The sequence below is a fragment of the Trematomus bernacchii genome, unplaced genomic scaffold (assembly GCF_902827165.1).
Source record: "Trematomus bernacchii unplaced genomic scaffold, fTreBer1.1, whole genome shotgun sequence".
In the NCBI taxonomy this organism is placed as follows: Eukaryota; Metazoa; Chordata; class Actinopteri; order Perciformes; family Nototheniidae; genus Trematomus; species Trematomus bernacchii.
Window position 1 is genome coordinate 743202 of NW_022987625.1, and position 21878 is coordinate 765079.

The 21878-nt window shown below is 40.4% G+C and overlaps 1 protein-coding gene across 1 annotated transcript; it reads right to left on the reverse strand.

Moving 5' to 3' along the window:
* Positions 1 to 638: 638 nt before the first annotated feature.
* Positions 639 to 5307, reverse strand: LOC117484417. Its single transcript, XM_034132880.1, has 2 exons — positions 983 to 5307; positions 639 to 757 (listed from the first exon to the last, which is right to left on the reverse strand). The coding sequence occupies exon 1, from the start codon at positions 5305 to 5307 to the stop codon at positions 1267 to 1269; it is 4041 nt and encodes a 1346-aa protein (XP_033988771.1). The 3' UTR covers positions 639 to 757; positions 983 to 1266.
* Positions 5308 to 21878: the final 16571 nt, after the last annotated feature.

Below are 21878 nucleotides of genomic sequence, written 5' to 3' on the forward strand. Positions count from 1 at the left end.
TGGGGACTGCATGACAGTCTTCACCGGGCTCTTCACAGGGGTCTCGCTACCGGAGGCTACTGCAAGCATGACAGTCTTCACTCCCTTATGAAACAAAAATATATTGTAATATATTGGTAAATATAATACAATATATTGGATCATACATTTCCATATATGGGAAAGTAGTCCTTATATTTTTAAATATATTGCAATATATGCATGGACCATGTATGGCTATATATTGATACATATAAAAAAAATATATTGCAATGAAAACAAAAACTGCACTATACATTTATATGTAATAGTTTTATTGAAACACTCATTTATCTTTCATGAGTTACACAAGTTTACATAAAATTGAACAGATATTCATAAACAGTTATCTCACTTCGTTTTGTATAGTTACCCACTTTATATGAACATATGTTTGATGGTAGCCTATATATAAAAAAAGTACAAATTGTCCATTGAATGATGGAAAATAATATATAGACACACACATATATGCACGCATATATATATGCATATATGCACGCATATATATATATATATATATGCATATATATATTCACATATATATTCACATATATATATGTATATATATATGCATATATGCACGCATATATATATGAATATATGCACGCATATTGTTCTGCCCTTACAGCGCGTATCCCTATGCGTAGCTAGACAGTTAGCTAACATTTAAAAGTCCTCCAATAAAGATGCAAGGTTTTCTTTCTTGACTTTACTGTTCTTCTTTTACTTTGTAAAACTGTAACAATACAGAAATAAAACACATATAAGTATGCAGACTTTACATAACATATAAGTAGCACTGTACAAACGACACACATACTACTATTAAAGGAATTAGCTATCATTAGCATCACTATTAGCTAGAAATAGCACAGATCACCATTAGCTAAATTAGCACACATTAAACTAGCTTTAGACCAAAAGTTACACACTTCAAACATTCTGCACATGAATAACTCACAGACAAATAGTCTCCAAGGCTCAAGCATCACAGACACGGACACAGTTTACATGACGTCTCTGCTCCATGTGTTGATCTCCATGTGTTGATCTCCGTGCTCCGTTTACAAAGATCCTCGCAAACCAAGGAGCGCTCACTCTGAGCCAAAAAAACATGTCCCAACTCTATAAACATAGAAATAGGCAGCACACTCCCCGCTTGAGATAATAACATTATATCACGACAAATACAATTGAACTTGAAAGGGAATGTCCACTGAAAACAACATATTAAGAGTTCTTTCTCTAAGACTCTGCAAGAAGGACAACAATTTCTGTTACAGGCCTAAGGAACACCTTGGCTGTCCCGTCCTTCACAATCCATACTTCTACTTTGCGGACCCTCTTGTCACTGCTTGGAAAAGTCTTAACAACCAATCCCATTGGCCATTCGTTCCTATGGGCTTGACTGCCTTTGAGAAGGACGACGTCTCCTTCTTTGACGTTCGGCTTGTCTTGCGTCCACTTCCTGCGGCTCTGCAGAGTAGACAGATACTCTCCTTTCCATCTCTTCCAAAAGGTGTCGGCAAGGCACTGAACTTGCTTCCATTGCTTTCCGAGCAACTGAGCTGTATCGAAGTTTCCAGGAGGTGCTGAAACTGCACTCATTTTCTGAGTCAGGAGCATTGAGGGGGTTAGAACTGCAGGCATATCTGGGTCAGTAGACACAGACACAAGGGGTCTTGCGTTGATGATCGCCATCACCTCTGCCATGAAAGTGCTCAAAACCTCATGTGTAAGACGTACTGGTCCCGTCTGAAGCAACATTGCATCCAGAATGCGCCTGGCTACTCCGATGAGCCGCTCCCAGGAACCACCCATGTGGGAGGCATGAGGGGGGTTGAAAACCCAAGAGCATCCTTTCTCCTGGAGGTACTTCCTGATTAATGTGTCGTCTGTGTTAATCCTTAACTCTTTTGAAGCCCCGACGAAGTTAGTCCCTCTGTCAGAGCGCAGGAGCTTTGCTGGACCACGAACAGAGAAAAATCTTCTTAAGGCATTGATAAAACTGTCTGTTGACATGGATTCAATCAGTTCAATATGCACCGCTCTGGTAGACATGCATGTGAAGAGCAAAGCCCAGCGTTTGCTGTCTGCAGCCCCTCCTCTTGTGCGTCGTGTCATGACCAACCACGGCCCAAAAACATCCAGTCCAACATTGGTGAACGGAGATTCGGGTGTTAGTCTGTCAGCTGGCAGATCCGCCATCTTCTGATCTTCCAACCTTCCTCGCAATTTGCGGCAGGTAACACACTTGTGGATGACAGAAGATACCAGATGTTTACTCCCAACTATCCAGTATCCAGCTGCTCGAATAGCTCCTTCTGTAAAGTGTCGCCCTTGGTGAGCTACTTTTTCATGGAAGTATCTGACAAGCAGTGTGGCGATGTGATGATTGCGTGGAATGATCAGAGGGTGTTTTTCTTCTTCTGACAGCTCAGCCGATGAAAGACGACCTCCAACACGAAGAAGACCATCTTTATCCACAAATGGATTGAGCTTCTCAAGTGTGTTTTGCTTGGACCAAGTCTGTCCGTCTTCAAGACATTTGAATTCCTCTTTGAAGGCCTTGTGCTGGACAGAGCGGATGATCAAAACCTTGGCTTGTGAGAGTTCACTTATGCTGATTGTTTCTCCGAAACATTCCCATCCTTTCTTTCTTGCTTCGTCAGCCTTGCTTTTGAAGGAAGCGGCAACATGAATGAGTCTGGCTATGATCTGACAGAGCTTTTGCCAGCTTGAGCATCGCTCAAAGTGTTGAGAGCTCAACATGAACTCTGAGACCTTGGTTGCCAGTGTAGACACTTCAGGACGCATCTCGTTGTCATCTTTGGACCTGACGAACACCGAACACCCGAGATTGTCTGTAATCGCAGTGCAATCTGTGTTCTGCTTACATGCAGGGAAGGTGAGACTAGGATGCTGTGTCATGCCACTGAAGTCTTCTTTAACATGAATACTGTTTGGACATGGACTGAGATAAGATGTGCAACCGTTGTGCAGTATGTTGGTCTTGTAGACATTGACCTCTGATGGTTTGTGAGCTATCCCCAAGCATACTTCTCCCACAATGACCCAGCCTAGGTCTAGCCGTTGTGCGTAAGGTGCATTGTGCGGTCCATTGATTTGCTCACGTACTTTGTGCACCCTTAGGATGTCTCTCCCTAAGAGCAGAAGGATAGGAGCGTTTTGATCTACTGGATGAATCTTGTTAGCAACTGGCTGTAGGTGTAGGTGATGTAGTGCAATCTCTGGAGAGGGAATTTCTGCTCTTTCATCTGGCACCATGTCACACTCAATTAAGGGTGGTAAGGGAAGCTGTACTTTCCCCTCCACAGACTCAATGACAAAATTAACGGCTCTCCTACCTGAAGTCTCTGACTTCCCAGAACAGGTGTTCAGGGTGTATGGAGTGGAGTTACCTTTAACTTCAAAGAGGTTGAAGAACTCTGTCTTGGCTAGTGACTTGTTACTTTGTTCGTCCAACACTGCATACATCTTCATTGCCTTCTCCTTTTCCCCTGCAGGATATGCTTTCACCAAGATAATTTTGGAACATGAGCGTGAGCTATAACCCTCCCCACAAACCTCCGTACACTTTGAGGTCACTGATGAAGATGAGCTTTCACTTTGCTCCCCGCTTTTGTCTTTCCCAGCCGTAGCACTCTGAGCGTTTAAAGGAGGAGGGCCTGGATGCAGTGCGGCGATGTGTCTGTCACTGTTGCACTCGAAGCATTTGACAGTCAGTTTGCAATCTTTTGCCATGTGTTGAAAAGAACCGCAACATCTATAACAGATGCGATTGTCTCTGAGATATGCTTTGCGGTCTTCAAGAGTTTTCTCTCTAAAGAGCTTACATTTTTTCAGTGGGTGTGGCTTCTTGTGAATTGGACACTGGCGATCTGGCTCATCCAATTTTTTAAAAGTAGGACTGCTTTGGGTGTCTGCTGGCTCTTCTGGGATGTCTGTTTTGTGTACAGTCACAGAGGCTTTGTTGCTTGGTGTGGATATAATAAAGCTTGGATCGTTCTTAATCTTTGCTTGTTGCTGGACAAACTTGGCGAAGACAGAGAAAGGAGGGAAGGCTACTCTGTAATCCTCCTTGTACTTGCTTCCAATGCTGGTCCACCTCTCTTGCAGATTATAGGGAAGCTTTTCCACTATTTCTCTTACCCCACGAGCTGTATCCAGGTACGAAAGCCCTGGCAGAGCACCTTCGTCCTTAGCACACTCAAGTTCGAGGAGAATGTCGCCGAGTTCTCTCAGTTTAGCATTGTCTTTGTTGGTGAGCTTCGGAAAGTGTTCTATTTTCTTGAGCAGTGCGTCTTCAATGACCTCTGGCGCCCCATAACACTCTTCAAGACGTTGCCAGATCATGTTCACACCTGCTGCAGGATTGAGTACGTGTACTGCACGAATTCTCTTTGCTTGTTGCATGGAGTCGGGCCCTAGCCACTTAGTCATCAAATCTAGCTCTTCTCTGGCTGTGAGATTCAAGTCCTTAGTGGCACTTATAAAGGAGGCTTTCCACGACCAGTAATTTTCAGGCTTATCATCGAATTGAAGAAGACCTGCACTCACCATTTCTTTTCTGATGAGGTATCTTGCGAAGTCTTGTGCACTTTGTGACTCATACTGTTGATCAGCGTGCTTCGGAGTACTGTGAGGGTAAGTATTTGATGTCGGTTCATTTTTTAAGTCTTTGTAGACTGACTTAGCTTGAGGTGGTTCAAACGTCTTTATTTTTCTTTCCTGTGCCTCCACTGCTACCTGTGTATGATGCGTTCCGGAACAGGTGTACTGAGACTGAGCTTGAACATACTTGGAAGTGCGTTGGACTGCACTGAAGCGCTCACCTTCAACAATGGGTTCTCGACTTAGCTTCACGCTTTCAGCATCTGCTTCTTCATAAACTGCAGCTTCAGCTTCAGCTGCAGCTGCAGCTCTTTGGCACTGGAGCAGATGTAGACTGGCGTCAAAGTCAGCTTTTTGCTTTTCCAGGTCTGCCCTCTGTTTCATCACGTCAGCTTCTTTTTCAGCATAAGCTAATTGAGCATGAGCTGCTTTTGCCTTGGCATAGGCTTTCGTGGCTGACGAACTTGTTGCTGATGATCGCTGAGACGATCTAGAGGCTGCTCTGGATGAATATGACTTAGCATCAGAGGCTTGAGGATGTTCTTGCCACTTGGCTGTTTGATCCACAGTCTCTGCTTGCTGTTCTCCACTTGCTTCTTTGTGCGTAGTGGTGTCTTCATTATTATAGTTTTTCCCTGAGCGTAGACTCATGTTGGCTGTGTAGTGTACTATTACTTGAACCCGCCGTGCTCTTGTCTTTTTACTGTTCTGCCCTTACAGCGCGTATCCCTATGCGTAGCTAGACAGTTAGCTAACATTTAAAAGTCCTCCAATAAAGATGCAAGGTTTTCTTTCTTGACTTTACTGTTCTTCTTTTACTTTGTAAAACTGTAACAATACAGAAATAAAACACATATAAGTATGCAGACTTTACATAACATATAAGTAGCACTGTACAAACGACACACATACTACTATTAAAGGAATTAGCTATCATTAGCATCACTATTAGCTAGAAATAGCACAGATCACCATTAGCTAAATTAGCACACATTAAACTAGCTTTAGACCAAAAGTTACACACTTCAAACATTCTGCACATGAATAACTCACAGACAAATAGTCTCCAAGGCTCAAGCATCACAGACACGGACACAGTTTACATGACGTCTCTGCTCCATGTGTTGATCTCCATGTGTTGATCTCCGTGCTCCGTTTACAAAGATCCTCGCAAACCAAGGAGCGCTCACTCTGAGCCAAAAAACATGTCCCAACTCTATAAACATAGAAATAGGCAGCACACATATATATCTATGCATATATTACGGCCCACCGGCTATTTGGAGTGGAACGAAGCCCATCCACGGCAGACAGGCCAAACAGTATTCGAATGCGCCACTTCCGACTGATTTCGGGGAGCCCCCCCCCCCTCTCCAGCAATAGATTGATCTGATTGGCAGATTCAAATCTGCGTTGCTGCCTCTGTCTGTTGATTCTGTCGCTGAGTATCAAAGAGAAAGCATTCATCAGGTGCTTCGAAACGGAAAATTAAAAAGAAACGAGAGGAAAATACAGCACCAGAGTCAGGTATGTGTGTGAGCATTTAAAACTATTTTAAATTGAAATAATTCTGCATGTACACTACAAGTAGTCTAGTTGCTTAATCCGTATGTCCCGTCTCTCGGCACTACACCAGCTACGTTAGCTAACGTTAGTTAAATTAGCTATGTTAGTTCCCTCGTGTATGAGTGTATAACCGGTCCGCAGCTTTGTGAACATTCAATTTCGAAGATTTTCGATGTTACAGTCAACTGAAGTCGACCCAAAACAGCCAAAAATAGCGGACCTTTAGATCGCTAACATTTTAGCATAAGTCAATGGAGTTTAACATAGCGAAAACTAGCCCCACGGCTAACGGACATTTTCTGACTGTTGACGATGATGAGCTAGTTAAGTAATGTAACCACAGTTAGTCTATGTGTTGTAAATTCCCCTTGTTCTCCTTGATCTGCATTATATCGTTCGTGTTTTAGTCAGGCACATTTAGGGACAGCTAATGTAGTGCAGCTATGGGTCCTCGAGCTGGTTACATCCATGGGTTACACATGTGCGTTCAGGACAGGAGATTATTGCGCATCGTCACATGCATAATTACCATCGTCACAGAGAGAATGCGTTCGTGAAGAATGTGAGCATATATGCAGATCTTTAGTGTTGGTAATGTTATAAGATTGTATGCATAGTGTCCTGCTGAGTCAGTGTGTTAATGAGTCTTGATGTCCCGTTTTTAGTTGCTATGTTGTTCAGGAATTGAGCTAATGCTAGCTAGTTAGCTAAGTTAAGCTATTCAGATGAGATGCTAACTTAGCTTTTATTAGCCGTGTGTTTGCAACGTGTCTAATGTGTTTTAGCAACAATTAGTATTGCTGTTGCTTATTATTAATAACCATAGTCTGGTTAGTTATTGTAATTTGAACCTTATTTCTATTTCTGTGTATTTTGCAGAAACCATTCATTCATTCTCTACTCTACGTTATCATTATCATCATACTCATCAACCCATTCAACATCCTGTATGTGATTCCACATCAAGCATGATGTATTCTGTGTTGATGATCAGAACCAAGCTAATATAAAGTCCAAAGACTGTACTTCCTGTCTCCGTGTCAACTCTCTAACCGGAGTGCTGTTTTGAATAAAACGGCTCCAGCACAAACATCACAAAACACATAAGATTCCCCAATACTATGTGTTCTGATGTTAGTAACTATGTAGGCTAACATTAGTTAGGCTATGTGTTGTGGACTAATGCATTCAAGTTAGTTCACATTTTAGTTGTTATTGCCCCTGCTGACAATTGTGTGGATAATATGTAGCCTACAGTCAATGGCATTTCACATTTTGCTCTCCAGTGTATGTTATTTTAATGTTGACCCATAATACTATATATCTATATATTTTACAGGAGCATTGTTGAAATTCATAGGTCGAACTAAGCCTGCAGAACCACAAGTCAAGAGGACAGAGGAGCCAGATAGCAGTGGTGACTGAGACAGAATAAATAAGGAGAGAGGGCCCATGCAGAGAGGCAGACATCAGTAGTGAGGAATCAGACCCAAAACACGAGGACAGAGGAGCCAGATCGCAGTGGTGAGGAACGCACTGTCATTTAATTTCACTGTAATTTTACTTTTCACATATCACTTTATTCACTATTCAGCTTAGTTATCCTTGCCATGAAGGAATGAATGATTGAATGGATGAATGTTCTATATTATTTTAATGACAGATTGAACCACAGCAATATTGTTTTAGAGATGTTATATGTTTAACTGCTATGCCTGTCATCTCTGCTCTGTGTCAATGTGTTGTCTCCTGGGTTCTGTAGTGCCCGGAGTCTGTCTTTTTATTTTTTTCCTCCCAAACCCCATCCCCTCAGGACGCCTTTTGCCTCCTGTCAGGTCATCATTGTAATAAGAATTTGTTCTTAATTGATTTTCCTGCCTAAATAAAGGTTCTACTACTATTTATTCAGTTATTTTATTACTGGTACTGCTAATTGCATTATGCGTATTGTTGTATATTGTATATACGTATGTATTTACTACTACTACTTACAAAATCGAGGGTTGTAGCTTTGTGTCAGTACATATTTCAGGGTTTTTCTATGCCTTTGTTAATCTAAATTCTAATACTCATAGGCGACTACCACTCCTGCCGATGCCAATGCCGAGGCCCAGTTCTCCCTTCCCACCACCCCAGGCTCATTGTGCTAGGTAAAACTCTCATTCAATAAAAGTAATCTTTTAAAGGTGGGGTAGGTAATTTTGGAGAAACCAGCTCGAGTGCGCTAGAATTTGAAAATACGCACATGACCAATGAGGGCACGAGATAAGTTTGTGCACAGATGGAAGGCTGACAGGCAGGTAGGCCATCCAGTTATTTTAGCCGGGCCGGCTCAGATGATTGGTCGTGCTTTTTACAGTATTACGGCTTCCACAGATGATATTTTTTTATGGATTTTTTGTCAAAGCACTTCAGATATTCATTGCTATCGGGATGTTAAGAGCATTCCATGGAATATAACAAAAAGTGTATCTCGAGCCGGTTTCTCAAACATACCTACCCCACCTTTAAAGATGAATGCAATTACATTTAAAAAAGTTTTAAACAGAACTGTTACAGATGCAGATGCTTGGTCCAAATTCCATAAAATATACCAACCAGTAGCGCCACACTCAGACGAAAATGTACAAAGCCTATTCTTCCACTATTTGTATTCCCACATTATTCACCAAGCCAGCCCATGCTTTAATATAGATATTATGGATATTGTTATAATTCCTGCTGTCTTTTGTGAACTTCTAATTATTTGTAATTGTTCTGTTCCACAGATGCTGTAGTAAACCACCATCCAGGGACCAAGACATCAGATATAAGAACATCCATTAACACAAGAATTTGTGAGTAAAGGCACGAAAAAAACAAGATTGACGATCAAATAGGGTACAAGACTGTTTTTTTGGCCCTGTTCCGGACCTTGTTTTAATGAGTGATCAGCTCATGTTTAAAGTTGTCACCAGGTGAAACAAAAAACAAGATTGTTAAATAGGATAACAGACTGCTCTTTTTGGCCCTGTATGAAATAACAATGCATCATTTATTAACTATACCTATACAAAATGTAATACATTTTCCCTTCATTATGTAATAACACCTCCTTTTGTAATAATTTGCCCATTATGTAGTAAACAAGTTCAATGCAAATATGTAATACATGTCGCCACATTTTGAAATATATTATTACATATTGCTGTGGTTATTACAAAATGAGTTGCAAACAATAACATTACAACTGTTTATTTATTTATTCAACCATGAATCATCCTTACTCATAATTTAAAAATACTTCAGTAGAATATCTTTCATTGGCCAAAACTAGATCAAGTGTTACCATATTCATTAGCCAACATGTATATCAACATCAATTTTGGGATATATTTACAGTTTGGTTATGGTTACATAGGCCAGAAAAAGGCTCTGTGACCTTTTTACCTGTACTGGACTATGGTGATCTGATCTTTATGAATGCACCTGCCCATTACCTGATCAAGTTAGATGCCGCCTATCACAGTGCACTGAGATTTGTGACAAACTGTAAAGTATTAACCCATCACCGTACCCTGTATGCAAGGGCAGGTTTGCCTTCACTAACTGTACGGAGGCTCAGTCACTGGTACATGTTTATATACAAAGCCATGTTAGGGAAACTTCCATCCTACATCTGCTCCCTGATCTCACGGCGAATTGTAAGTGGCTACTGCCTGAGATCGAATGCTGTGGTTTTATTAAATGTGCCAACTGCTAGGACTGTCTTAGGGAAGATAGCATTTAGATGCGCAGCTCCGCTAACTTGGAACAGTCTGAGCAATTTGGTTCCACTAAATGTTTTTAAAGCAAGGATAGATATTATCCAATCGGAAACTGTTGGAACCTGTAAATGTTACTAGCTATGTAAACTGTAGTCACTGTAAATATGCTGTATGATGTCCTTTTTTGTTTTTCTGTTATGTTTATATGTATTCATGTGGAACCTACTTGCAGCAGGTCACCCTTGAAAAAGAGATCAATGATCTCAATGGGATTCACCTGCATAAATAAAGGTTTGAAATTAAATGAAAGATTTTTTTTATCAGAACATGCATTTCTCCTCATTGTGAACATATATTGCACTCATGTTCAGAATATATGGTACGTACATGGTCTTTTATAAATCTGAATATATATATTGCATACATGTCCCCATATAATTGTGAATATATAGCGCATACATGTCCCCATATAATTGTGAATATATATAGTACATGTCCCCATATAATTGTGAATATATTCTGCATACATGTCCCCATATAAATCTGAATATATAGTGCATACATGTCCCCATATAAATCTGAATATATAGAGCATACATGTCCCCATATATTTGTGAATATATATAGTACATGTCCCCATATAATTGTGAATATATTCTACATATATGTCCCCATATAAAACTGAATATTTAGTACATACATGTCCCCATATATTTGTGAATATATATAGTACATGTCCCCATATAAATGTTAATATATAGTAAATGTATGTTCACATATATACACAACCAATATATTATATATATTTACATATATTACTCAATATATGGAAAGCGGCAATTACTGATGTATTATCCCATATATTACAATATATTATCACAATATATTATTCAATATATATATATTGCAATATATTAACACAATATATTATTCTATATATCTTCAATATATTTTCAATATATTTTGTAGATATGAATAAATATGTTTTTCATGTTGATTATTAATCAGTATCACTTGGTGTAGCCAACAGCAAGATTTCCTTTATTAAATCTTTTCAATTAACCAGTAAATCAGAAAACAAAATAATGCAATATATTGACAGTTAATATATGGGGAAATATATTTTCTTTGCGTAAGGGCTGGGACACCTACAAGTGCTAATTAATTGTCTGCTTCTGGCTGTCGTGTCTGGGCCGGTTTGGCATTGCCTACGGCAGTATCATCACCTGTCCTACTGATCCTGTGCTGCTAAACGCTACCTCAATTGTTCGCTTTTGGCTACTGTGGTTAGGCCGGTTTAGCGTTGCCTACTCTGTAGGTCCGCTCCCCTAGTGTGATTTTAGTGACTGGACTGCTGGGCTAACTCCCTCTGTTTAGTTATTTTTTCCTTCACCAATTTAAACTATTTTGTTTACTTTGTTCTTTTTCATTAACAGTTTATTTTGTTTATTCCTATTTTCTTTCGTTATTTTCTTTCTTTACTTTTGGCTTATTTACATCTAGTGTCGATATATCTTTGGTTAATTCATTTTTGTTTATTGATGAAAACTGTTTTGGTTTAGGTTTTCTTTCTTTGCTTTTTGCATAGTTTTGTTTATGCCGCATGATTGCCCGTATGGCTGTGGCTAATTTTGGTTTATTTCATTTTGAGTTATTCTGTGCTTTTGCCCCCCAGGTGGTGGCTTCCCAATCCATGTATCTACCGTCCAATTGTTTTTCTTTATTAAACAAGTAAACGGAAGAGCGTCTGAGAGGCGTTTTTGCTTTTTGCTTTTTACCTTACTAAATGGTCTAATGGTCATTCGAGCGAGGGGCGGGGTGAAACTCACGGAAGTGATTTCAAAACAAAAGCACTCGTGTGCTTGGAACTGTGATAATATTATAAACAAGGGGAAACTAGGTGAATTTAGCGATCACAACGAAAACGGCCAAGACATATATTGAGCCCAGAAAATGAATGTTATTAAGGGCTGTAAATATAATAAGCCTGTGTCTAAAATGGACAACATTGTTAGGAGATTTAAACTACAGCGATTCTGCACTGCGGTTACCTCAGCCGTCTCTCGAGTTTGTTTTTTCAATTCAGCTGCTCTTCATTTTTTGTCCTGTATTTTTAGTTTTGTACAAATATTTGTTATCATAAGTTCTTAATAAAACTGACACTGTTGGACTCGGTACTAGTTTGACTGCTACCAGAAATAAAATGAAGTACTTTTACGGTGTACTTAGGGAATAATCCTCTATCAGAGTCCCCTCCATAGTACATAATGCATGTTTTCTGCTATCTTTGATGAATGATAAAAAGACAATTTTACCATTAGTTCTTAATGATATTGATACTGCTTGACTCAGTAGTCTTACACCTACTACCACAATACAATGAAGTACTTCTAGTGTGTTGTTTAAAAAAGAAATCCTCTGTCAATGTCCCCTCCTGAGAACAAAATCAAGCCACTTCTCTTAAGTTTGATGAGGGAAAAAATGATTTTTGCCATTAGTTCTTCGTGAGATTGACACTGTTCAAATCAAGGTTTATTTATAAAGCACATTTAAAAGCGATTTTTGGTCGGCCAAAGTGCTGTACATGTAATAACTGCAATCACATAAAAACACATTTCTATAATCACAATAAATTACAACAGATATTTAAAAAAAACAGGGAAAAGTCAGGAGTCGTGCTCCGCTCTGACTAACGGCCGTCCACACAGCAGCGTTAAAAAAATCTTGGAGGTGGGCGTATCTGAAGCTTGGGGATTTTTTGCGAGCAAGGCACCAACAACCAATCACATGAATCTCCCGCCCCCGACATACGAAGCAAAAAAGCCCGAAGTAAACTGGATATAAACTCCCCAAACAGGCGAAAACCTACCACTGTCTCTGCCACCTCCCTCCATGCCTGGCTCCTCCGGTTTATATCCCGGTAGGTAAATAGGGACTGGTCATAAAGCACCGGGTGATTCCCTACCGCTAATTTCTCCTCCATTTTTTGGAATATGAGGAAATGACCTGCGGTATGTCTCTCCCAGGATACACGCGGTTTGATTGGCTAGCGCTTGAACTGTCAGATTTGCATACACAGGATTTGATTGGCTGACGCTTCCACCTCAGCTTCAAAAGTTGAACATTGCTCAACTTTGAATCCTGAAAATCCTGAAAATCTCCGCTCTGCTGCCCACAATGCAGTTCGGCGAAAAGTGAGGCAAAGTGATGTCACCCCATTCAAAGTGAATGGGCAGAAGCGTTCCAAGATTTTTTAACGCTGCTGTGTGGACGGGCCGTAAAAGGCCAGGGAGAAGAAGTGTGTCTTAAGAGTAGATTTAACCTGTTACGCACCATCCGCCCGGTACCGGGCGGATAAACGCGTCATTTGCAGGAAACAACGTCTAAGGAATCTTAATATTTAATAAACTATGAATGTTTTATATCCATGTAACGGAAAGAAACTCAGCTAACTGATCTTTTTAATTTTTTTTCCCAAAAAAACCCCACAATGCTAACACTCAGCCTCTGAATTAGCCACGAGCGAAAAAATGTAACCTAAAACGGCACTTAAACTCACAATAACTCCCTTATTACTTATCCTAGATGCACAGCAAACCACTCGTTTTGGGTGTCCCGGAGACACAGAATCGTTTGGTGCCCACCTCAACACTCGGTGATAAACATTTGCGACGCTATAAACGAAAGCGTACATCATAACATGTGGAGCTAGGTAGCTAGAAACGCTAACATGGCTTACCTTGGTCAAAACTGGTCTTCAATGGCATTAAAACGATAAAAAAACGATGCTGCAGTTAATCCATAGGTTAATCGAATGTATCTGTGTCCTCTTTGAAATTATTTCTGATAATCCATAATCAATATAACTGCTTTTTCGTTTCCAAATGTCAGAACGAGAGATCGGTCCACTCTGCTGCACATTTACATGCGCGCAGCCCCCACCTTTTCTCTTCACAACGTGTGTGTGTGGGAGCCTCCCCCTTCGATTCTATTGGCTCTAACGGTCAGAAAGAGGCGTTGTTGGACTTAGTGGTTTAAACAAACTACTGTTAAATCAATGCATTTCTTCTGCGGCCGCTGCCACATTAACATTTAACAACCTATTAATGATGCATACCCACTGAACGGGAAGAAACTCAGCGAACAGACGATATTAACCATTTTACCTACACGGAACAGAAGTCCAACACCAAGAGTCTAAAATCAACACTTAGCAAAACGGGCTAACGGGGCTAACGGCTACTTTAGCACATCACTGGCAAAAGCGATCTTTTCTACGTATATCACATGAAAGCTGAGATTCCACAGATTCCATTGGTATAGGTCTCATCACTGTACGACCAAAACTCACTGAACTAGCAGCCAGGAAAGAGCAAGAAAACATCTTCACTTTACGTAGCCATGATGATAGTTATGTCTTACCTTTGCTGTTTTGTGATCAAAAGTTGTGTTTAAGGGCATAAAAACAGTTAATCCAATGTCTCTGTGTAACTTTAAAATGATTACTGATAATCCATCATTACAATTATAAACGCAATATAATGGTTAGCCGACCGGAGCTTCCGGTTTAGGAGGTGCGCACGCAGCGTCTCGTTTTAACTGAATAATGGTCATGTTTACATGGATTTATGAACTGCCCCTAATTACCGCCCCCCTTCCAGAGACACACTATCAAACACACTCATACCTGCTTGGTATGACATTGAAAAAGTTACATTAAATAATAAATTACAATAAAATGACTGTTTAATCTTCACATCGTAATCATTTCTATAATTTTGAGCACCAAATTATTGAAAAGTATCGATAAGAGTATCGATAAAATCCTAACGATACCCATCCCTAGTCTTTAGTGTTGATTTAAAAACCCCTAGGGTCTGGGCCGACCTCACATGGAGGGGCAGAGTGTTCCAGAGCCTAGGGCCAGCTGCTGCGAAGGCTCGGTGACCTCTGGTTTTTAGCCTGGTCTTGGGCACTACCAGCAGCAGCTGGTCAGCCGACCTTAAAGCTCTGGCTGGGGTGTAGTGATGGAGGAGTTCTGCTATATAGGCCGGAGCCAGCCCATTTAGTGCTTTAAAAACAAATAAAAGGAGTTTAAAATCAATTCGGAACCGAATTGGAAGCCAGTGCAATGAGGCCAAAATTGGGGTGATGTGGTGACGCTTTTTGTGGCCAGTGAGAAGACGCGCAGCTTTTCTAGGTCTTTAAAAGATAAAAACGACTTGGTCTTGGCCAATAGTCGTATTTAAAAAAAGCAGGTTTTGACTACGGTGCTGACCTGCTTATCAAATTTAAAAGCGCTATTGAAGGTTACTCCAAGGTTCATGACAGAGGGGAGGATGTTTTTATTGAGAGAGCCCAGAATATCAACCGGAGAGGGTGGAGGTTGGGGTCCAAAAAAGATTACCTCGGTCTTGCTCTCGTTGAGGTTGAGGACATTTTGGCTCAGCCAGGATTTGATCTCTCTCAAGCAGTCCATCAATAGCTGTAATGAGTTGACATTAGAATTGAGAGGCAGATATATCTGTACATCATCGGCGTAACAATGGAAGGGGATGTTGTGTTTTGTGAGAATTGAACCTAGGGGCAGTATGTACAGTAGAAAAAGGATGGGGCCCAGTATCGAGCCTTGGGGAACCCCACAGGTAAGAGGGGCTTTGGCAGAGGAGAAGGTACCTAGCTGCACTGAGAAGCTACGGTCTGTCAGGTAGGGCCTGAACCATGCAAGGGCAGAGCCTGTGATGCCTGCGGACTGTTCGAGACGTGACAACAGGATGCTATGGTCCACAGTGTCGAAGGCAGCTGTCAGGTCTTGAATTATTATTATATATTATCATTATGTCAGTGGTCTAAAATGGTCTTACAACGGTGCCGACAATATTATCGTTTATCGCAATAATTTCCGGGAAACTTTATCGTCTAAAAGAGCAATCTTTTCCCACTTTCTTAAGCTCTTTTCTGTTCTTTGGTTTTAGCGCCTGGCCGACGCGCTCACACATCACTCAGAGATATATTGTTTGTTTTTGGTACATTTATTTCCATGTTATCGTTTCCATTTCTTCACTGTTCATTCTCTTCTATAAACACAAATTTAAGGTATCTTACCAGACGATGTTGAAACAGTTTCGTCACTTAAATAAACAAATCGTAACTTCTCTGCAGTGCAGCGGTCAAAAAAACGTGTGGCTTCACAACCAAAATAGAACCCAGAGTATAATCAGCAGGACTCTTTTAACCAGCTGAGGCAATCGCAGCACCAATCAGCCGCTCCGCCCAACCGTGGCTGCGGATCACGATCAACTGACACCAATCAATTATACTCCATTACATACATTAAATGATTAATTAATCAAAATAATAAATCAACGTTTTGGCTCCTACACTCCGGCCCCTAATTGTTATGGAATCACACATGACAATTACTAATAAACATAAAATGGAGAGCCAATACAAAACATTTGTTTGTTAATAACTATAATTCATATAAAGTCCACTGCAATATAGTGTCCATCTTCGGGGCTTCTGACCCTTTGTGGGGCTAATGTGTATTAACACATGAGTCCGTATGTGTAAATGTACTTGTGTGGTGCAAGAGGGGAAGGGGGCTATTGCTCGTTTTGGGACTCGACCAGCAGTATCAGCTTCGTGATGGGTCGACAGAGTGTGCTGGTTTTTGTTTGTACTTCCACTTGTCGTACACAACTGGCAAGACTTGCGTTATTCGTCCCATGAGCCAGGCATTTCTTGGAGCATTTTCGTCGAAAAGGACAATGTCCCCGGTAAGACTGTTGGTTAAATCTGGGCCTTAGAGAAGACGTGCATTCAGTAATGTGCCCTGGTAAGTTGCACCACAATCAAAAACCACCCTCAGTTTACGCTTTTTTGGATGGTACACGCCGTGGTGTGGAATATACCACTTCCTTTTGCTTTGATTTGCCTTGTCTTTTTGTTCAGGTGTCATTCTTATGGCAAAACCTTTATCAACAACGTCCGCCATGAACTCTTTGTCCTCCTTGTAGAATTTGCTGTTTTGTTGGAATTTTCTTTTTAGGTTCAAAGCTCTTTGTTCAGCAACACGTCTATAATTGGGAAAATCAAGTCCTTCTTCCTTTAATGGCAGCCCAATACTGCAGTGTCCGTCTACCAACTTGACAGAATTAGAGACACTTTCCATGAACTTGTGATCCTCTATTGACATTTTCTTTGTGTTGATGTTCTGGAAAGTCAAGCTTCACTTGCTGCTTCAACAATTCCTCGATTTCTATAACAGAAATTCTGTTTGCTGTAACGACTGGCTTAATCCTTCCTAGAGGTCCATTTATTGTCCAACCTAAAATGGTCTTAACGGCATATTTCAAGGTCACATACAACAGATGTTTTAGCTGACTCCTCTCTATTCATTGTTCGTAGGAGTATCTCCGTGTTGCGTCCAGTCACTTGAAGCTGCTGTAGAATGGACTCTGTGCAAAAGGTAGCCGTACTACCTGGGTCCAGAAAGGCGTATGTTGTTATGATGTTATTACCCTTTTTTGTTTTCAACTTCACAGGAACGATAGCCATGGTGCCTTCAGGCTCACCGGGCCCAATATCCTCCTCCCGTGAATCATCTTTATCCATATCCACTAAAGCATTTGCAACAGTCTTTACCTTTCCTTTGCTTGACTCTATATTACTGAAATGCAAAAGAGTGGGGTGTGTGAGATTGCACTCAAATCAAATCAAGTTTTATTTATAAAGTACATTTAAAAGCGATTTTTGGTCGAGCCAAAGTGCTGTACATGTAATAAAAACACATTACTACAATCACAATAAAAGACAATAAATTACAACAGATATATATAAAAAACACAATGAAAAGTCAGGAGTCGTGCTCCGCTCTAACTAGAAGGCCAGAGAGAAGAAGTGTGTTTTTAGTGTAGATTTAAAAACCCTTAGGGTCTGGGCCGACCTCACATGGAGGGGCAGAGTGTTCCAGAGCCTAGGGCCAGCTGCTGCGAAGGCTCGGTGCCCTCGGGTTTTAAGCCTGGTCTTGGGCACTACCAGCAGCAGCTGGTCAGCAGACCTTAAAGCTCTGGCTGGGGTGTAGCGATGGAGGAGTTCAGCTATATAGGCCGGAGCCAGCCCATTTAGTGCTTTAAAAACAAATAAAAGTAAAGGATGCAAACAAAGACATACCTGCAAATGTCTTTGCTTGCATCCTTTACTCATGTGGCCCTTTTCCAAACATCCAAAGCAAAGTCCTTTGCCTTTGAGGAATTCCAACTTCTCTTTGTGGGTGTTTTTGAGAATCTGATTGCAAGCAGAAAGATTATGTTCTCCTTTACAGTAGATGCATCGGTTTGATTGGGATGTGTCACTGTGTCGGTTACTGTTTTCTTTCTGAGGTATTGGGGATACACTAGTGGCGAAACCACTTTTACTCTGTATGAACCTTGTGCTGGGAGTAGCAGGAACGAATGTGTAGCTTGTCTTTGCTGATGTATTTGGAATTTCCTTTAAGTTTCCGAACACTGGATGAGAAAGGATTCTAGCATGATGGTTGACAAACTTCACTAGATCTTTAAACTTAACTCTTCTGATGTTTCTATCTTGTATATCGCAAGCTTTAGCCCTCGCATGTTGATTGGGTGATCCATTTCCTCCATGTATTCCACACTATCCATTGTATTGAGACATCCATTAAGAAACACGGCAAAGGTTTTTAAAGATTGTGGATCCTCAGGTTTAATAGATGGCCAATTGAGAGCCTTGTCGATGTAGGCTGTCGCGATAAGATATTCATCTCCATAATGATGCTTCAACAACCTTTTCGCTTCCGTGTATCCTTTGTCAGATTGCATATATTGGCAACTGCGCACAACCTCTCTTGGTTGGCCAATAGTGCATTGCTCCAAAAAGTAAAGCCTGTCCTTACTGATTTCTGTTTTCTCTTCAATACCATGCTCAAATGCTCTTATGAAGGACCGATAATCCAAAGGGTTTCCGTTGAAGGTAGGAATGTTGAGTGGGGGTAATGAAGTTTCTGTTGCTTTACCATTGTTTCTGTTATTGCGGTGTGTTTTTCCATGATGCTTATTAAGCTGTTCATATTGCCCTCTCCCGTGCTAGAAGACGTGCTGGATGAAGTTGAACTTTCGGGACGTTGTGGTATGAATTGTGTTTCACTATTAACGGCATTTGCAGTTTTATTGATGTTTGGTCTATGCTTGTTGGCATTCAAATGAGCATTTTCTTGCTCTAATGCTGTACTCACAAACAGTGAGTTATCCCAATATTCATTCATTCTGTCTCCTGCTTTGTACGTGCCTGCATGAGAATCCTCCATTCCTTTGATTATACTTAATTTTGCAGTGTTTGCTGCAATATCTGTTTCAAGTTCCAGCTGTTCCTTTCTTGCCTTCAAAACAGCTTCCTCCCTTTCCAGTGCTTGCTTCTGAGTCAGCCTTGCAGCTCGTGCTAACAATTCTGCATTTCGACTTTCCAATTTTATTTTAGCAGATGTGATAGAAGACCGAGAGGATTTCCTTGAACTTTGTGAATGAACACTCTTTACGTTTGAAATACTGTCCTGAGGTGCAGGACATATGTCCTTTTATTTTTGTCTGGACCATATTGGACACAGGAGCATCAGCGGTCCAGTTTAAGACCTCCTGAGTAAACTCTTCCAAGGCAGCTGCTTTGGGGTTGTACCATTCGTCCTGATCCATTTCCACCTCTTTCTCCTCCTCAGTGGACATTAAAGCTCGAACAAAATCGTTTAACTCTTCCATTTCCTTGCGTAGTTGTGTAAACTCGCTTTCCATTTTCGACTTAACCAGTTCCACATTGCAGACATTTTCCATTAATTGTCTGATTTCGTTTCTTTTCCTTGTCAATGCACCCAATTTTGCACTCCTTGATGATTTCAGTCGTTTGAGCCTTTCCATATACACATAGTCAATGTCGCTTTCCAAGTCTGCCATTTTTGTTCAAGACGACACATTTATTCCTTTTGATTTTTACTTCATTGTTTATGGACTTTCATTGTCTTGCATTGATTTCCATTGCGTTTTGTACTGTTTTCCGCGAGTTTTCAGGAAGTAGAAGCCGTAGTAAAACGAAGGAGAGTGTTTGACACACTGTTATGAGTTCTGAGTCCTTGTTTTCAAAACAAACATTTCCACGGACCAGTGCTCATCAAGTTGGGTTTTTTATCGTCTAAAAGAGCAATCTTTTCCCACTTTCTTAAGATCTTTTCTGTTCTTTGGTTTTAGCGCCTGGCCGACGCGCTCACACATCACTCAGATATATATTGTTTGTTTTTGGTAGATTTATTTCCATGTTATCGTTTCCATTTCTTCACTGTTCATTCTCTTCTTTAAACACAAATTTAAGGTATCTTACCAGACGATGTTGAAACAGTTTCGTCACTTAAATAAACAAATCGTAACTTCTCTGCAGTGCAGCGGTCAAAAAACGTGTGGCTTCACAACCAAAATAGAACCCAGAGTATAATCAGCAGAGGCAATCGCAGCACCAATCAGCCGCTCCGCCCAACCGTGGCTGCGGATCACGATCAACTGACACCAATCAATTATACTCCATTACATACATTAAATTATTAAATAATCAAAATAATAAATCAACGTTTTGGCATCGTCCAACAAAATTAATTATCGTGACAGGCCTAGTGGAAGTACATTCCTGGTCTTCCCTCTAACAACTCCTCCCTTGTTTCTGATGAGGTTAACCAGCTTGCTGTGATGCTTGTCCAAGGAAGTCAGGAATCGTTGTTGAAGTGGAACAGTTGTAATCCTCATAAATTTAGCATTAATCTTTTAAAAAACAAAAGAGCACATGCCGATTTTCTTTCATGACATGTTACATCAGCACTGTTTGGTGTATACGATCTAATCTTTGATAAAAGATGCCATCTTGATATAAACATTGTTACTTACCTCATCCATTGTCAACAATGCAGGCCATCTCTCTTTTAACATTTGTGTTTTACGACCGCTGTATTCGTCTGCCTGTATTGTCTGTGTTTTATCTGTTGTAACTTTGTTCATGCTGCCCTTCTTGGCCAGGTCGCTCTTGAAAAAGAGATTTTAATCTCAATGAGACTTTTTACCCGGTTAAATAAAGGATATATATAACTCTTCCACTCCCAATTCCTTTTCCACAATGTCCCGTCTTCAATGTGAAAAAGTCTTGTCCATTTTGTCCTTTATTAAATATACCAGCCTCTCACTTTCCAGTCTTTCTGGGGTCTGTCCAATTGGAATGTCTGGTATGTGCACTGTAAAAATTTTCACTGTGAATTCACAATAAATACTTGGCCAAATTTTGTAAGATTCACAGCAATTTACTGTGATTGTCTTCACAGTAATGTATTGTAATTTCACACTCATGATATTACAATACATTACTGTGAATGTCTTCACAGCAATGTATTGTAATTTCACACTCATGATATTACAATACATTGTTGTAAAGGTAAAACTGTATACTGTAACTTCACAGCTTCAATGACTAAGGAATTACTGTGATATTACAGTATGTTACTGGGGAATTACATCATTTTGTTGTACATGCATTACAACAAGGGCCTGTACTTTTACATTTCTATTGTGAAAGTAATGCAAAAGAGTTGCCGGTCATTTACTGTGAATTTACAATGTGTACTGTGAAAGTAATGCTAAAGAGTTGCCAGTAATTTACTGTGAATTTACAATGTGTACTGTGAAAGTAATGCAAAAGAGTTGCCAGTAATTTACTGTCAATTTACAATGATAGATGTTCATAACTGTACTCCCCAACTCCGGTAATTCCTGGAGGAAGCTCATACAATGGTTTCCTGTCAAATACTGGAGCTGGACTACAAAAATGCACAATTAAAAACAACACCCCAAACGCACAAATTAGGTCAAA